This window comes from Zootoca vivipara, chromosome 16, assembly GCF_965207765.1.
Source record: "Zootoca vivipara chromosome 16, rZooViv2.hap1.1, whole genome shotgun sequence".
Taxonomy (NCBI): domain Eukaryota; kingdom Metazoa; phylum Chordata; class Lepidosauria; order Squamata; family Lacertidae; genus Zootoca; species Zootoca vivipara.
Window position 1 is genome coordinate 8,126,882 of NC_142599.1, and position 18,974 is coordinate 8,145,855.

Genomic DNA, 18,974 nt, shown 5'->3' on the forward strand with positions numbered 1-18,974 from the left:
ATGCAAAGATGAATGCCTTCCTCTCTCTATCTTTCTCTCTCTTCCTGCCTCTACTGAAAGCATCATTCAGAGAAAGAAAACACCCTCTTCCCAACAAAGCATCAATGTTTTGGAACATGGTGACTTACAAGAACTTAAGAGGAGTCTTACTTTTCAAAGGACAGCCCTCTGTTTGAAGGTCTATTCAGAGAACATTCCTCTATTTGAAGCTGTCCTCTATTTGAAGATCTGTCCAGACCAAACCTGGTTTAAAGATAAAGAACTTTGAGAAAGGAGATCAGAGGCCTTGGAGAGGCCTGCCAACAGTGAGATAGAGCAGACACGTAGGTCTAATGGTCACAGTCTCCCCCATCTGGGTGAGAGGTGTTGCATTCTTATTCAATGTATAGTAAACCACCTTGAGGTCCTTTTGACAATCAAGCAGTATATAAATTTTATGAAATAATAAATATGTAAATAATCCTTTCTAAATTTTCATCTATATATAAGAAGAACATTTCCGAGCACAATTCAAAGTGTTGGTGTTGACCTTTAAACCCCTAAACGGCCTCGGTCCTGTATACCTGAAGGAGCATCTCCACCCCCACCGTTCAGCCCGGACACTAAGATCCAGCCCCGAGGGCCTTCTGCCGGTTCCCTCATTGTGAGAAGTGAGGTTACAGGGAACCAGACAGAGGACCTTCTCGGTAGTGGCGCGCACCCTGTGGAACGCCCTCCCACCAGATGTCAAGGAAATAAGCAGTTATCCTAATTTTAAAAGACATCTAAGGCAGCCCTGTTTAGGGAAGCTTTTGATATTTAATGCTGTGTTGTTTTAATATTCAATTGGGAGCCGCCCAGAGTGGCTGGGGAGATGCAGCCAGATGGGTGGGGTATAAATAATAAATTATTATTTTATTATTATTATAAATCTGATGGATCAGGTCAAAGGCTCGCCTAGTACAATATTCTGTTTTCACAGTAGAAAAGCAGAAGAGGAAGCCCAAAAGTGAGGCCTGAGCATAACAAAGCTCTCCTTGCCTGCAGTTTCCAGCATTCTGCTTCCAACAGTGATGGCTAGTAGACGCTTACGGCCTCACCTTCTATGAATTTGTCTACTCCTCTTTCAAAACCATCCATATTGGTGTCCTTCACTGACTTCCAGTTGTTTAAGAGAAGTAACAAAAATCTCACCCATTCCCAAATAAAGTTGTCAGAATCTCCTGTCTGCTAGGAACTCAGGTGTCGATTTGTACTTATATATGTGGCTCCCTAAATAATGCATTTTAATGCATGCTTTACTATACTAGTCTGGATGCCTCAGTTGGTTACAGTGTGGTGCTGCAGGTTTGATCCTCATATGGGATAGCTGTATTGCAGGGGGTTGGACTAGATGACCCTCGGGGTACCTCCCAACTCTACAAGCCTGTGATTCTATAAGCATTTTTTTTGGGGGGGGGTAAATCATTTGACCAGACAACTGCATTACAAAATTCAGAGAAGTGTGAATTTTGAAAAAAATGACTGCCTTTCAGTTTGCCACTTGTTTCAGAAAGTGCAAATTAGGTAGCTTCACCTTTAATGTGAGCTCGATCAAATTTATCCCCCATTTCTAGATATGGTTCCTTGCTTCCCCCAAATCTCTATAGTCTAGATCCTTCTGCAACATGCAATAGAGGTCCTGGAAAGACCTTGGGTGGCAATCCTGATATGTGAATAGAGGTGTTATGAGGATTTTCGTCTGTGAAATACTGCCGAGTGTGCCTCTTGATAGAATTCTGTTAGGCAATCGTCACAGCTGTAGCTGAGCTGAGCTAATATTTGTTGAACAAATCCTAAATAAGGAACAGTCAGCTAAAAACATATTGGTCAAGGTACTGGTTTTGATAAGCTGCTCCAGGAAAACTTCCATCTTTCCTCGATTCTTTATATAACCTTGGTTTATAGGGCTGAGCAGCATCTCTGAGCAGATGGAATGGCTGAAGTGGTGGAGGTCAGCCACCTTCAGAAGGATTAGTTACAAACACATCTAGCAAATAAAATTGATTTGTGAGTTATGGGCCACGTTCCTGTTTGCAATAGAGTTGGCGTCCCTCGAGTGGTGAGATTTCTTTCTAATAGAAGTTGGGCAGGCAGGTGTTCTCGCTTGCTATCTGATATTGAAAGGACTAAAGGGGAAGCATTAAATAAAGGAAGGGAAGAAGGAGGAATGGAGTAGACAGTATTGAATGCCACTTTGAAATGCCCTGGAAAACAACCTGTATGCCCTGACAGAATTCCGCAGGGCTTTGCTAGCACTAAACAAAATGACCGTTGCATTGCATCATTTTTTAAAAAAGATTGCTGATTGTTTGGTTTGGCTTATTTGACTGTGCTTTTATTGTTTTTGGAATGTTCAGCCTCAACCCCCTTGTAACTGTTCCATAAGGATGGAATTGGTTGCATGGTGAGGATTGTAGGAAGCTTCCTTATACTGAGTCAGACCTTTGGTCTATCTAGCTCACTATTATATACAGTGTAGACCAGGCATCCCCAAACTGCAGCCCTCCAGATGTTTTGGCCTACAACTCCCACGACCCCTAGCTAACAGGACCAGTGGTCAGGGATGATGGGAATTGTAGTCCAAAACATCTGGAGGGCCGAAGTTTGGGGATGCCTGGTGTAGACAATAAGCTAAAGTCTAGACTCCACCATGATTTATGGCAGCTCACCAGGGTTTCAGACTAGGGTCTTTCCCAGTCCTACTTGGAGATGTCAAGACGTGAACTACCTACACCATTGTGCCAGAGACTGGCACCATATTTGGTCCCTGAAGTGCCCCAACCACTTTGAGCACCACTGATCCAAAGCACCCATCTTTTCTTGTATGAACTTCTCTGTCCATCTGCACAGGCACTTCTGCAGGTGCCCAAATGTTAGGTAAGTGTCTACCAAGAAGGCACCTGTGTCTGTTGCAGCTGCTGCATTATACTTTACAATCTCCTTGATCAAGGTGTCCTTTTGATTATGTTATATGTTTCTAGCATTTTTTTTATTAAAAAAAAAACAAATTATGAACAACTGTCCTCGGCGCTCACCGAATCTCCTTTCTATTCCTAGCTGAGCATTCAGAATTATTTGTAGAGTGATATTTCAGTCAAGGGCAACAGAATTTCTAATCTATACAAAGAATCTCATCCAGCCTTTCTTCTGTGACCCAGATTTCTCTATTCCACTGAAAGGAAGAGCCCTGCACAGTTTTGTAGTGTCTCCTTTTGAATCAAGCACAAAATGATTTGTTTGCTAAGGGTGTGCTGTGAGAACTAAGCCTCCTTAGATCTCAGTTATTTAATTTAAAAGATTCACACACACCCTTTTGTTCTCACGCCTTGAATCGCATTATGCGGGTGCCCTTACATTCAGACTTTTGCTTTCTAACATTAGCTGAAACATCAAACAGCAGAGCCTGGTCTTGTGTTCAGAAGGTTCCCAGTATGCACAGACTGGAAGGCCCTTGATGGGTGGATGCTCCTACCAGAAATCAACAGGATGAATTGGATGGCTCTTTTAGTCCATTTGAAGGCCCATTCCAGACATTATCTGAGTTGACATGGTTGCTGCCTCTCCATAATTTCACTCCAAACCTCTCCAATGATCCTATTGTGAAAAGTTGCCACTCTTGTGAAAAAACTCTTGGATTCTGCCACCATAGAGGTAAGATGAGGTGGCAGGACTCAACTGACCTCCCAACAACTGAGTCACTGTAAGCTACAATGACTCAGCAGTCAGGAGGTTAGGTGAGCGCCGGCACCCCATCACCCTGTCTGCTGGTGGCTTCTGTTCTTGTCCTATGCATGTTATACCTACATAAAGACTAGCCAGTTTTCTCACCCACAGTAGGGGGGGGGGGAAGCCATGCATCAAACCAGCTAGGAAATCCACATGCTTATAGAATGCGGTGGAATTGATGAGACCCAGTTTCCACAATAATTTGTCAGTCAGTTAAGCACAGTGCTTTAGATAGTTGATGAGTAATTGTATGCCAAGCATGGAAACAGGGTACTCTGATATAAGGCAGGCTAATGTCCCCCCCATAAAATGACTCCTTTCTGAAAGTGGTATTGATTTACTTCCTCCTACGTTCTGTGAGCATAAATATGCCCTCCTTAGAGTGTCATGGTGTTGATTAAAAGCCAGCGTGGCTAATCCTTCAAAAATCAGTTGCTTCTCTTTTCACATTTAGTCCAGGGAGCACAGGGTCATCTAGATGTTATACAGAGACCCTTTAAAATGTGCCACAGGGCCACAGCCTCTGAGGAGGGTGTTGGCTTTTGGGACGTATTCTCTTGAATGTTCAGCTGACTTGTCTTACTTTAGTTAAATATATTTTAATATGTAACTTTAGCTTGTGTGTGTGTGTGATCTGTAACTTTAGCATCTTCTTCTTCTTCTTCTTCTTCTTCTTCTTCTTCTTCTTCTTCTTCTTCTTCTTCTTCTTCTTCTTCTATCACTCGTACCCAGGTAAGGTTGTCTTCCATAAACATGGTTTTAACAGTGAGTCCGTAAGTGACTGTGGAGGCCAATTCTGGATCCTCACATCCTTCCACAGTGGGGACATTGGTTCCCAGGTGGGAGTTGATCACAGTGTGGATTTGCCAAGTGTACCTTCCTCTTAGCACATTTCTCCCTTGCGTTCTGAGTTCGAGTTTCTTCAAAATCCGCATTAGCATACACACACAAACAAACATACACACACACATATGGTTGGTTTCATTTATATTTTGATTTTAATAAACAAACTTGCTTTGACTTGTGACTTACTGACAATTCTAATGCATATTTTATATTCTTTGTAAGCCACTTTGAGGTTTTATTTAAAATTAAGTGGCCTACAAATGACATTTTAAAAATACAAAGAGTAGGTCTCCGGCTCTCTTTTAGTTGAAGAGCTGTCACCTGCTCCAAGGTGAACACACATCTATCATGAAAAATGGCAGCTGTACATATAGACCAGGCATCCCCAAACTGCGGCCCTCCAGATGTTTTGGCCTCCAACTCCCATGATCCCTAGCTAACAGGATCAGTGGTCAGGGAAGATGGGAATTGTAGTCCAAAACATCTGGAGGGCTGAAGTTTGGGGATGCCTGATATAGACCTTCTTTTGATTATTGTGACTTGCCCATGTTGTGACATGCCAACATGCCTCCAGTGGCAGGTAGTGATGAAAAGTAGCAGGAAGGCGAAGATATTGGTAGATTTTATGAGACTAGAAATTCTGAAGAGGAAGGAGGTGCTGGAGATATGGCTCCTGTTTTCAGAAGCAGCAGTGGATTTTAGCATAGCATCTACATTAGCTTTCAAGAGCTATCAACCATCTTGGCTTGGGGGGGGGCTGTTTGTGGTGCTGGCACTGGAGGTTGTCTGGCTGGCAGTGACCTGTGATAGGGCCTTCTTGGTGGTGGCTCCCCATTCGTGAAATGCCCTCCCTAGCGAGGTTTCTCTTTCCCCCTCATTATTAACTTTTAGGATGAATTTATAAAAAAAATTCCTATTTACCCAGGCATTTGATAGCCAAGAGATACTATTCTTGGCAACCCTGAAATTATTTCCTTCAAGAGTAGGTGTTTTAAAGATTTTGTAAACTCTGTTTTAGATATTTTAATTATATTATTTTGTTACTGATGTGTTTTCTGCTCTGGGCATCTTGAGGAGGAAGGTCAGGAGATAAACAAAATACCGGTAAAAGAAAAGGGGAAAGGAGAAGTAGTAGGATTAGTAGCAGTAACGGGCAGGAGTTCTGAAGGATAGGTACTGCAATGCTAAAGCTTGATTCTTATATCATGTGGACCTCCTGGTAAGATGGTATCTGCTGAAGACCTTGTCTGGCAGAATATGGTGATCAATAGGACCTTTTCTCCCATACTTGTACCAGACTGGCATGAGTGATGATCCTTTTCCTCTTGACATGGTGGTATCTATATATATATAATACAGTACATGTTGTTATTATTATATTTCAAAATCTTCATTGTGTCAAAATCCCCACCCTCCCTCTTTATCTTACAGGTTGACAGCCAAAGCAGTTGCTGTCTTGTTGCCTATCTTGGGAAGCTCGTGGATTTTAGGTGTTCTGGCGGTCAACGCGCATGCATTGGTGTTCCAGTACATGTTTGCAATATTCAACTCCTTGCAAGTAGGTTCATAGCCCAGTTAAGGGGTTAAGTGTTCTGCAGTGCAGCAAGACAAGACCTCACCGGGGTGTGAGGTGAGGCAAGGCAGGACAAGGGGTTCAGGCGGAGGGCAAGGCAGGACAGAGTTCTGGCTGTGCTGTGAGGAACACAGAGTTCGGACGTTGGTCTAGAAAGGAGGCATTATATCAGTGTTTCTCAACCTTGGATCCCCAGCTCCTGGTTGTTGGACTACAACTCCCATCATCCCTAGCTAGCAGGTCCAGTGGTCAGGGATGATGGGAGTTGTAGTCCAACAATCGCTGAGGACCCAAGTTTGAGAAACATGACATTATAGAGCAGTAGCAACAGGAGCAACCTGCTTGTTAACGGCATCTGTGCTTCAAGATACACATCTAAGGCTTCTCCAGCTGTTTCCTACTGAGATGGAATAATGGAGCCCTCTGAGTAAGAGAATGGCAGCAACATATCCTCAGGCTGAGGGGGCACTAGCTTCACAGGCAGGGCCGTCTTAAGCCCTGGCGCTAGGTCCCCTCCAGCGCCCCCCTCCAGAGCCTCTCCAAGGGCCCGGGAGTGCCAAGTGGACCGCGGCAGCAGTGGGAGGCCACCTCCGATGACTCCGTGCCGCTGCGCCTCCTTCTCGTTTCCCCAGCGCTGGGTTCCGCTCAGTCAAGCTTCACCACCAGCGTGCGCACCGCAGGGCCAGCAAGAGCTGCTTGGGCACTGTGTGTGCGCTGGTGGCGAAGCTCGACTGAGCGGAACCCAGCGCTGGGGAAACGAGAAGGAGACACAGCGCGGAGTCCTCGGAGAAGGAGCGCAGTCCTGGCCAGATCGCCGGAACCCTGCACTCACTTGGCGCCCTTCCAGCGCCCTCCAGCGCCCTCCAGTGCCCGGCACTGTGGTTCTCCGCGCCACTAGCCTCTATGGCTAGGGCGGGCCTGTTTACAGGCTCATCTGAAAACACTTCTGGTGCTGGTGCTGCTGCACAGTCCTCACCCTCCTGCTCCACAGTCCTCACCCTCATTCCCCAAAGATGAGGAATCTGACTTCAGCATTGTGGCACTAAGAAGCCTGAAAGATAAAGGTTATATGAAACATTCTGTATATGGATTGTGTGCAGCATCTTGCCTCTCTGTTTGCCCTGCTTCCTCTGGCCTTTCATGGCCTCTGTACATCACTCACAACTAACAGTAACACTGGGGCCTCTGGAGCAATGTCATTGTTTGCTATCTTATGCACTAAATATGAGGTGAACCAGGCAGTCAGAGTATTAGGTTGGCCAAGGTTGTGCTATTGTCCATGCTCATTGCTGTTGGGTGTTGTTGCCCGAAGGCATAGATTTTTCCTCTCTTAGAAAATGGAGCAGCATACAGGGATTCTGCAGAATTCCTATGAAAACAAAATCAGGAGCAGAAATTGCCAGCGTTTGCTTATTTGTTGCGTGTCCAGAATGGAAAACAAACCAGGGAATACAAAACAGTGTTTGCTGCTGCAGTTGTTTTCATTCCACAAAGGATACGTGATTGATTGCACACACACATCCTTTGCATTGAAATAAATGGGGTGGGATAACGTAATGACAATGTGTGTCCACTGGTGGGGGAAGAGGAGTGCGGGGGAAGCGCACCGCCCCTGGCAGCGCGATCCTGGTAGGGTGCTATCGTGGTTGCCCCCACCCGTGCTGGGCGCCACGCCCCTGCAGGCAGTGTGCCCCACCCCCAGGACGTGCCCCACGCTCCCAGGACGTGCGCCATGCCCCTGCAGGTGGCACATCCCACCCCTGGGACATGCACTAGCCCTGCCCCCGCCTGCTCTCCGCCCCCAGTGCCAGAGCATGAAGCTCCACCATTGTGTGTGTCCATGGCATTTGCTGTCCTTTTGTATCCTGCTCCTTGTTTGTGAAGGGCAATAATCTCTTCTCTTACCTTCTTGGGCCATTCTCTTGACTTAGCCATATTTCTAACATGCAGCCAAATTTGACACTCAGCAAGCCAGTTCAGGTATTTCACGTGTTCCAGCTTAAGCACATCTGGTGCAACAAATGAAGCCCTTGATTAGTTGCATCAGGTGTGCCTGAGACAACACCTGTTGTATTTGTGCTGTTGTGAGTGGTTCTGTTCAGGGGGTTGAATAATAGTGAGACTGGAGAAGCCAGTACAGTGGTACCTCTACTTACGAATTTAATGCGTTCCGAATGCACATTTGTAAGTCGAAAAAAATTGTAAGTCGAATCCCATAGGAATGCATTGGAAGAAAAAAATCGTAAGTAGAAGCAACCCTATCTAAAAATTCGTAAGTAGAAAAAATCCTATCTAAACCGCATCCAAGATGGCGGACGGAGCTCCATTCATAAGTAGAAACATTCGTAAGTAGAGTTATTCGTAAGTAGAGGTACCACTGTATAAGTTGCAATTTCGCTGAATTTGGGGGAACCACTTGAAGCATCCGTTGTGTTGAGCTATTTCAATTGTTTTTGTTTGATTTGCTCATTGCAAACAGCCAAAAGTCTGTAAATTTTAATAATAAACCTGATTTGCAGTGGGGGGTTGAATAAGTTTGATTGCAACTGTATGCGACAGACTTCACCTGAAAATTGCCTTGTCAACCGGCATTCCAAAAGGCTACCGCTGGTCAATGACTACCATTATTATTCTCTGTGCCCTGAAATCTTAGGATTAAGGACAATATGACTACATAAGATCTTGCTTGGATATGGGCATTGTCAGTGCTTAGAGTACAACATGAAGTACAACGTGATACCCCACATTCCTCTTTCAGGGGTGGAGGGCAGAGTGGCTCCTCTTGGGACTAGCCTCTGCCTCCAGAAAGAGTCTCTACAGATGGATTGTATGTTCCCCAGAGTGTTGCAGCTGTAGCTGGGACACAGCATAAAGAGGGACACTATTAGTACAGCCTTTGCCAAGCTGCTGCCCCTCCAGATGTTTTGGACTATGACCTCCATCAGCCCAAGCCAGTGCAGTGCTGGGACTGGTGGGAATCGCAGTCAAAAACATATGGAGGGCAACAGCTTGTCAAAGGCTGCATTGGTGCCTCAGTGCAACTGACCTTGAAAGAGATTCTCAGAGGCCGTTTTTTCTGGTCCCCAACAAACACCTTGATGAGAAGGTCACGTTTTCCCTCTGGAGCCATTTAGATTCAACAGCAGTTGCTCAAACAATCCTTTGTAAAATCCTAACCTCTTTCTTTTTATTTTACTGTTTTAGGGGTTCTTCATATTCCTATTTCACTGTCTCCTGAACTCAGAGGTATGTTTCCATGTAAGAGAACCTTTGGCAGTAAAAACCAATGGCCCAGCAGTGCTGGGGTTATTATATATGTTTTGTGTGTATATATTTATTTAGTGAAGCAATACGATGATTTAAAATTCGGTTGTAAATCAGCCGCAGTGTTAGGAGAATGGCGCCATTTAATTATGTTTCTCTGGGGAGTGGGCCTTTTATTTCCCTTTGTGAATGTGTATTATAAATATTTAGCTGCTGTCTTCCATAGTTTATGGCATCTTCAGAAAACCCAAGAGACTAGGCTGCAGTCAAGGACAGCCACTGAAACCTTTGATTTCTAGTTGATGCTACAGGGTCAACTGAATCATTTTTATGAATTTGTATTTTACAATCTTTTTGAATTTGGTAAGCCACCATGAATACCAGCTTTGCAGAAAGGTGACATATGAATACACCAAACAAATAAATAGATGGGGAGGGGTGTCCCCAAGACATTTTGCTGCCTGAGAGAAATGACAAGGTAGCACCACCACGCCACCAACTGACTGGAATCAGGCCCGTCCTAGCCATAGAGGCCAGTGGCGTGGAGAACCACGGCGCCGGGCGCTGGAGGGCGCTGGAAGGGTGCCAAATGAGCGCAGGGTTCCGGCGATCTGGCCAGGACTGCGCTTCACTAGCTCAGAGGCTGCGCTGCGTCTCTCTCCTTCTCCGAGGACTCCGCGCTGTGCCTCCTTCTCGTTTCCCCAGTGCTGGGTTCCGCTCAGCTGAGCTTCACCACCAGCGCGCGCACAGCGCCCAAGCAGCTCTTGCTGGTCCCACGGTGCGCGCGCTGGTTGCGAAGCTTGACTGACAGGAACCCAGCGCTGGGGAAACGAGAAGGAGGTGCAGCACGGAGTCCTCAGAGGTGGCCTCCCGCTGCTGCTGCGGTCTGCTTGGAGAGGCTCTGAAGGGGGGGCGCTGGAGGGACCTAGCGCCAGGGCACTGGATGGGCTTAAGATGCCCCTGACTGGAATGGCAGTTGAATTTTGATCCCTGGTCACAGGACTGTATCCTCCACCACACTTGAGGGCAATGCGCCGGCTTAACAATCTCAGCTCCATGTGGCACTCGCAGCGCCATCATCCAACAGAGAGGAATAGTGGGATAGAGCAGGCAGCTCAGGAGGAGTGAGCACGGGGGCTACCACGACTGCCCCACACCTCCAGCACCTGCCACCTGAAGCAGCCACCTTGGCTGTTAGAGTGGGAAACCATTTTCCAGTCCAAGGGCCACTATCTCCTTTGGGCCACATTCTGAGGGCTACGTTTCAAAGGCCCCATTCCATCCCCCACCCCCACCCCTGTTTTGCACCCGTTCTGCCCTCATCCGGGTCCAAAAGGACCTACATATCAGCGATTGCACATCAATTGGGCGCTTGCAAAATGATCACTGCCTGCAGTTGTTCCCGTAAACAATAATCCATGATAGACATGCATATTAATTTTGACGCTGAATTGAAGCTGTTGTCAAATATATCTCATTGTGTCTTCTAGACTTTGTATTACTTGGGCTCTACGTGACCCTCATACCCAATGAGTAAAATGCTTTTTACAGGAGTAGGAGAGTTAAGCAAACTAATAATTTAAGGGTGGGAAGGAACCCTTCCCAGTTGTTAAGAAATCCTGACAGGGACAAGTAAGTTCTATTGCAGCATTCAGACTTGATGACATCAGGCTGAAATTCCATTTCTTCCTGACTTTTACAAGCAATAACATAAGGGCTGGATGGGAAAGTGTGCTGTAAAAAAGGAGCTATTTTGATTGCCTCAGGAGCTGGCTGTGCTGGGCTTATATATGGCATTTCATCTTCCCCCGTTAGATTTTTGTAGTTTGCCATATGAACATGGGAGGGTGAGAGACAGTAATTGACAGGGGAAATAAATAATGGCTTCAGCTGTTATCGCAAGGAGGGGGAAAACTATGGGTCATATCCAACATTCTCTGCCCACTAGTGCCCTTGGACTAGTGAATTGCAGAGTTTAAAGGTTGCATTAAAAAAAGCAGAGGCTTGATGCACAACCATATTTGATAATATGTTTCCTCTTGTGCAGCAGCTGCTTATTCTGCAACTGCTCGTTCTTGTTGCACAAATTGCTGCTCAACTATCTCAACATGCTTTTCTTTTCACTTGCGGAACAGCAGTGCATCAGCACAACAAGCATACCGTTAAAGACTTTAACTGATTGCTACATTGGAAACAAACCTTAATACTTATTTGTGGCATACCTGCCAAGTTCCTGTGGGAGAAATAAGGGACCAGAACGGAAGTAGCAGACCGGAAGTAGCGCTGCCACCATTTTGGAACTGGGCGGAGCATGCTCAGAAGCGGCTTTTGATGCTGCTTTGCCCAGTTCCAAAATGGCCGCCATGCCAGAAGTCGCACTGCAGCCATTTTGGAACTGGGCAGAGCTGCATCAAAAGTCGCTTCTGAGCATGCTCCGCCCAGTTCCAAAATGGCCACCGCGCCAGAATAAACCGGGAAAAAACAAAAAAATCCGTTTTTTCAGCTGGGAACAGCTAGAAAAACGAGGGTTTCCCAGGGAATACGGGAGACTTGGCAGCTATGATTTGTGGTGAAGAAAGCATCTACCTCTAAGGCTAATAAAGGGAACCCACCACTCCACTGCTCTTCCTGGTCAAGCTTAAAATTGTAGGCACCAACTCACATCTCCTTCCTATGCAGATGAACCCCAAAGGGCTGGCGAGGAGAAGAGCAGGCTAGTCTGCAAACGGCCACTTTCAAGCACCATCACCTAACCTTCCCCTTACCTGCCTTTCCTGCTCCAGAGAAGGAGAGTGTGGAGACAGAAGATTTGTGTGGAGAGGGGTGGTTTTAGGATTAAATCTTTCTAACTGTTTTGTCTTTCTTCTCCCTGCCAAGGTTAGAGCTGCCTTTAAACACAAAACCAAGGTGTGGTCTCTCACCAGCAGTTCGATCCGCAACATCAATGTGAAACCTTTCAACTCGGACATTGTAAGTACCGGTATATTCCTATAATTCCTAAGGCTTCGTTATCCTACTGGGCAGACGATTTGCCCAAACGCTTCTTTCCACTGCACAATGGCACATATGCAACTGAAAATGGACCTGAAAAAATAGCTGTGTTTGTTTTGTTATGCTGTTTGGTGAATACATAGGGCTATTTGTTCCACGGCAGATGCACACATGGTTGTGGAAAGTGCCGCTTGAAAACAGCAGAGTTGAAAACCACTGGACCTTCTGGTTAATCGACTGTTTGTCTTAGTTCTGCCCTAAATTCCATGTCTCTTTGCTCAGACAAGACAGCATTTTGGGAATCACAAAGGGTACTTTTATAGAGCCTAGATAAAACTTGCAAGTATGTTTAATGTTGTTTGTTAACTACTCCCTTTGATGATGTGAGTTCTGAGACAGGGTTGGGGAACCTGTGGCCCCCTAGATGTTATTGGACTCCAACTCCCATCAGCACCAGGTGCCATGACCAGTGGACAGGGATGATGGGAACTGCAGTCCTACGACATCTAGACATGGGTTGCCGCCTGAGGGAAAACCAGTGGGTTCAAGTTTACTTCTCTGGGAGTCAGTGGTAGTTTGCTTAAAGCAGGGAATGTACTTACACAATTTTCTTCTTTTCTCTCCCTCCTTCCCACTCCAGATAACTGGGAACAGGCCAGGAACAGCCCCCACTAAACTCAACACTTGGGACAAGAGTACCAATTCAGCAAACAAGATTGATCTTTCAGCAGTTTGATGGCAAACCCTAATGGCCCTCCTCTCTGATATCCAAACCACATCCTCAGGATCTTCGACATGCTGCCTGCCTGTCCAGTATTTTCTCAGAATTTGTGCCAGTAGGAACCACTCCTTTAACCACCACCTGCTAAATTGGGGAGGGAATTTCCCATGCTGCATTGGATTGAGTCAGTCTTTCCAGCTTCTGTTAGCATTGCTTACTGCCTGCCACTTGTCCATTGGAAATAGCTGTGGAATAGCTAGTGACAAAATACACTGGATTGTCTTGTAAACAGCAACAGAGACAGTAAGTTTGGGGAAATGGATTGTACTCCCTCAGTAATGGGACTTCGGACATTTAACGGCACCTCAGGAATGATGATCATGACATGCTTTTCCGCCTTGCAAAGCAAATGTGTGTTTTTGTGTGTGGCATTATTAAAACAGGCCCATTCCTGTCTAGCGCTACAACCCCCATTTGCATTAAATAATATGAGCAGTCCAATTACCCAGGAGAAGCATAGCCAGAGAACACCCGGCCAACAGACATTTCACCTGGAAGTGGCATGGAAATCAAAGACAGATGGGGAAATAGAGTCAGGATCAGACAATGTATCACGTGGTACATTGGCCTTGGGACCAACAATGATGGCAGATGTTGAGTGTGTATGGCCTATACATCTGTTTGCCAGAATCAACGACTGTCTGCCGAATAGATTTTGCGGACAGAATTAACCTGTATGCTTTTGGGAATCATAACAGAGCTGACTCTTGGGTTTATCTGTCTTCTTTACCTGGCAGCATAGGATGCTGAATGCCAAACAGGAGCACCCTCTCCCCACAAAGAAATGCAAAACAAAACGAAAACACTTTCATACAAATCAGCAACGATAAGAAGAAAAATTACTGTGAAGTCGACTGCAGCTGGGATTGTGTTATTATCCACAAATGTTGTTGTTTTATTTTATTTCATCTCCTGATAAACAAACCTTTAGTCTTTCCAGCAGTGCAGTGATGCAATGTCTTTTGAAGGGGAAAGCAACACCTGTTTTAACCCTACAAATGTATTTTTTCCCTTATTGGCTTTGCTACTCGTGTTTATTTTCTGATACAGTTCCAAGAATTGCATAGACTCAGTTCAAGCCACCTTTGCAGCCATAAGGGCTGGCAGATGGCTTTCTTAAACAGGCCAGCGCAAGGGGTTCTCACCACCATTGCCCGCTTGCCCAGCACTGCTTCCTTGCAGTGAGAGGTGGCTGGGAAAGTGCTTACATCGTTGCCACAACAGCTAGAAATCCTGTTTAAGCTCAGGGCTTACCCACACTTACCTTTCCTCCATGTTTTCCAGGCACAGTCCACACGTTAAAATTTTGTGTCTGGGTATCTTTTGTTGTTGTTCCAGAGCTTTCCCTGCAAAAAACCACTCTTTAAAGCTGAATCAGACCAAACAGCAATCTGTGGACAACTCAAATTATTGTGCTTCTGCTTTAAAGGGTGGGTTTTTGCAAAGAAAGCATTTTGTGGGGGGGATGTGGACCTGTGCCTGGAAAAAGTGGAGCAAAAGAGAAATGTGGGTAAGTACTCAGTAAATAATAATAATAATTTTAAAAAATCAATTATATTAATGTAAATTCATCCCCGTGCTCCCAGGTTTAAACTGAACCTTTTAGCTGCCTTGGTGGTGGTACAGGCCTCCTCCTGGCTGCTTTGCCTAGAATGCCTCACTCTCTGGAAGAATCCCCTTGGTTCTTTCTCAGAGTGAGGAATAACAGGAGAAGGGTAGAGAAACCACCAGCGGGGCAGAGCTGCAGCTTGCAGCTCTTCTTCTTCTTTTTCTCCTTCTCCTTCTTCTCCTTCTTCTTCTTCTTCTTCTTCTTCTTCTTCTTCTTCTTCTTCTTCTTCTTCTTCTTCTTCTTCTTCTTCTTCTTCTTCTTCTCTTCATGCCTGCAACATGAGAGGGGGCAGAGGTGATTGTGATTCAAGTGTAGGATCTCATCAGATACAGAGGATGGGAGGCATGTCTTATTTATTTATTTATTTATTTCGTAAGCCTTATACACCATGTAAAACAAAATGAGCAAACCTTCCAAGTGGTTTGCAGAAAGGATAAAACAATAAAATCATTGGCAAAAAAAGCAATTAAAGGAGCTATTTGAAACATTTTTTTGAGCTGGAGAGAGAACGGCAACCCAAGCAGAGCAGAACAGGACCAGCAAAGAATGAGGCAACCAATGGAGCGAGCTGCTTGACACAGCTGCTTCATTCTGCTTCCTGATTGGTCTGGCCCTGAGTATTATTTTTTTAAAAAAATGAAAGGGGTATGCTTGAGACTAGAGTTCAGGGGTAGAGCATCTGCTTTGCATGCAGAAGGTCTCAGCTTCAATCCCTTGCACCTCCCACTTTGGCAGGGAAAGGCTCCCATCTGAAACCTTGGAGAGCGGTTGCCATTCAAGTTCAATGAAGGTCTGCCTTCAGAGGTCTTCTAAAAGTTGTATAGTTCTTTATGTCTTTGACATCTGATGGGAGGGCATTCCACAGGGTAGGCACCACTGCCGAGAAGGCGTTCTGCCTGGTTCTCGCAGTGAGGGAACCACCAGAAGGCCCTCGGAGCTGGACCTCAGTGTCTGGGCTGAACGACAGGGGTGGAGATACTCTTTCAGGTACATAATGTTGCAGGCACGATGTGCTGTGGTTGGCTCTGAAAAGGAAGGGAAAGTGGATATTTTGCAGAAGAGTGGAGCGGGGGCAGAATCTGCAAGCCAGTGCAATCGTCCTGGGCTCCCAACGATGGGAAATTGTGGCTGTTACGTCTGTACCAGTTTATGCCTGTTTTATTTTATGACCGCATGGTGAAGTTAAGTAACTCAATTTCCATGCTTTGCATGTACATATTTAACAACACCTTTTTAATGTGTGGTGGTTTTCGGAGCTAGAAAACACTGTATTAAGAACTGTTTCTTTGAAAATCATTTTTAAGAATCCTCTTTTCTTTGATCAGACGCACTTTCTGATCAGACACACAGGGTAGTGTTTATGTGTGCATGTTGTGGAGGCTGGGCCATTAGGGGAAATGGAAGCCCATCCCCATCAACATTATTCCCCTCCTGCCTGTCTTCTCACTTAGAACTACTGCCTGTTAGCTTCTTCCTCCTTGGTCTGTGTTGTCCTTGCAGAACTCAGCAGAGAGGCGAATGGGGACAAAACTAGAATTAGTTGACCTTTGATGGGTTCTAACTACACCTGTCATTGACTTCGGCTCTGCCTTCCTCCTTACCAATCCCAATGGACACCAGCCACCTCTGTGGGCATGGCACATAAGCACTGAAAATGAGTAAGCCATAAATGTTGCTTTTGCATCTTTTCCTGTTCCTCATGCTGGACCTTGTGCATTTCCTCACTGCTTTGCACAGTGCAATAAATGTACCAAAGAAGGAACATTCTAACAAATCTCTTCCTCCTCTTCTTCCACAGCCCTTTTCTAAAGTATGAAAGTTTTGCCATTTATTTATGGGCTCTATAATGTAGCTTTTGTGATACGTCTACTTCAAGACAGCACTGTGTTGACGACAATATGGAACCTTAATGGAATGAGATGTGAGTTAAAAATAGATTATGTAGCAGCAATGATGACTTTGCCTCTAAAGTAATAAAATGGTTGATATGACTGCTCCCCCTGCTGCCTCTCAAAATGAAAAAACAACAACAACCACCAACTTTCAATTTCTTAATAAAGATGAATGTGAGCTTGCTCATTTTTTTCTCCCTGTCATTGTAGATTATAAGAGCATGGCAGGGGCTGAGGGGTGGGTGTGTTGTAGCGCTATGAACATCAACACTTGGGAGAGGATGCAAAGGATTCTGCCACTAGGGACCAAATGAGAGTTTTAGCACAAGGCACAGCCTAGGCAATGTAAGTATCCACTGAACATCTATACCCTTTTTCATTTCCTTCTGGGCAAATCTTGGGGGCAGGGAGACAGGCACAAGCCAGTGATGCAATGAAGCCGAAAGTAAAAGTGGGCACAGCAATGGAATGCAATTTTTACCCTTTTACAATGGTCTAGTTTCTACACGCACTAGTCACACAGCCCTCTCTTTCCTCCATCAGAGGCCACACCAAAGTTAGCATGGCTGCCTTGAGTGCATGAACAAAAGGTATGTTGTTACAGGTAGGTAGCCGTGTTGGTCTGATTCGAAGCAGAATAAAAAAAATTCCTTCTGTAGCACCTTAAAGACCAACTAAGTTTTTATTTTGGTATGAGCTTTCATGTGCATGCACACTTCTTCAGATACACTGAAACAGAAGAGCCAGACCCTTATGTATATTCAGAGGGTGGTGGGGGTGGGTGGGAATGGGTGATGGGCTGATAGGAGTGGTAAACCTGTTGATGGCTGTTAACGACTGCTGATGACTGCAATAGGTCCTGCGGGGGGGAAGCAAGGGCTGAGGCGCTAAAGAAAGCTTGATCATGCATAATGAGATAAGAATCCTATGTCTTTGTTCATCCCAGGTGGCTCCATGGTTTTAAGCTTGGTAATGTGTTCCAATTCAGAAATTTCTCTTTCCACTCTGTTTCTGAAATTTTTCTGTAATAAAACAGCTGCTTTGAGATCTTGTATAGAATGTCCTGGGAGATTGAAGTGTTCTCCTACTGGTTTCTCTGTCTTGTGGTTCCTGGTGTCAGATTTATGTCCATTCATCCTTTGGCGTAGGGTTTGGCCTGTTTGTCCAATATAGAGAGCTGAAGGGCACTGTTGGTATGATGGACACACTGAGTTTTTCAGTGGATGAGATGAACCCACACTGCCTCCTATCTGCCAGAAGAAGCCATAGGACTGCCAATGTGCAACTGTATGCATCATGATGCATCATGTTGTTATCAAATGCATAAATATGGAGCCAAGTCCATGCTGAGTACAAGACCAACAATATGATGTTGATGTTGATGTTGGGTACTCCAGTGCAACATTGCATCTATTTCATCAGGTTAGATGGTTAGATGGGTTGGGCATCCTATCTCCTCCAAAAACCAATCAGCAGACATGCCTTAAGTTTCCCATCTCAGATGAGCTGCCCTTACAATGGAAAGCTGATAACAGATGGCCCATTAAGGGTGAGATCAAATTATAGGGCACAATTTTCTAGGATGACATCCGGAGATTGCTTGGGGAATAAAGTTCTTTTCCCCATAACCAGGGAGCCTGTTTGTCAAGGCAGCTGCTCAGAGACCACTTCTTGTAAAGCAGACAATTAGCCAGGTGGTCAAATGACCATTAGCTGCCTGTATGTCATGTCGGGTTAGAGCATTGCCTTCTGTGGAAGAGCAAGCAGAGGAAATGGTTCTCTGCCAGAGATTCTGGCTTTCATCCCAGGTGCTCCTATGACCCCCATTGTCATAATATTTGATTACCTCGCAAGTATTAGTTTAACACCAAGGAAAGAGTTGAATCAAGACTTCAGGATGCAAAGAAATTGACACTGAAAATCAGCCAAAAGTGAAGGTTGAGGTGAAGTTATGTCAGAGCTGAGCCTTAGGCAGCCATAAGCACAAGCTAGCAGTCAGGAGTCAGTCAATAAGTTAGAAGACAGATGTTTAAAGATATTTTGTTTCCTAGGCCAAATCTAACGGCTGTATCCAACACACTCTGTCTGTTAGTGCAAGGGCTCTTCCCATAGTTGATGGGTGATTTTGATGTTGCATAAGAGAGGAATCTGTCACAATTGCTCTGTCTAGCAGAAGCTCATTGTGCAATCTATTGTGCAACGAAGTTTTGAGGAACCTCCCCATGTATTCTCTTGCACAAAAACACTGCACTGGTGCAAAACAGAGGCCCC

The 18,974-nt window shown here is 45.3% G+C and overlaps 1 protein-coding gene across 4 annotated transcripts in view; it reads left to right on the forward strand.

Moving 5' to 3' along the window:
* The window catches only part of ADGRD1 (adhesion G protein-coupled receptor D1), a 255,643-nt gene extending 238,753 nt beyond the window's left edge, over nt 1–16,890 (forward strand). For all 4 annotated transcript variants that reach the window (XM_035097840.3, XM_035097838.3, XM_088659079.1 and 1 more), the window contains 4 exons: nt 6,025–6,151; nt 9,371–9,412; nt 12,308–12,400; nt 13,062–16,890. In XM_035097840.3, coding sequence (XP_034953731.3) covers nt 6,025–6,151; nt 9,371–9,412; nt 12,308–12,400; nt 13,062–13,157 — 358 coding nt within the window. In that variant the 3' untranslated portion in view covers nt 13,158–16,890. The remainder of the gene's footprint in view (nt 1–6,024; nt 6,152–9,370; nt 9,413–12,307; nt 12,401–13,061) is intronic.
* Nucleotides 16,891–18,974: the final 2,084 nt, after the last annotated feature.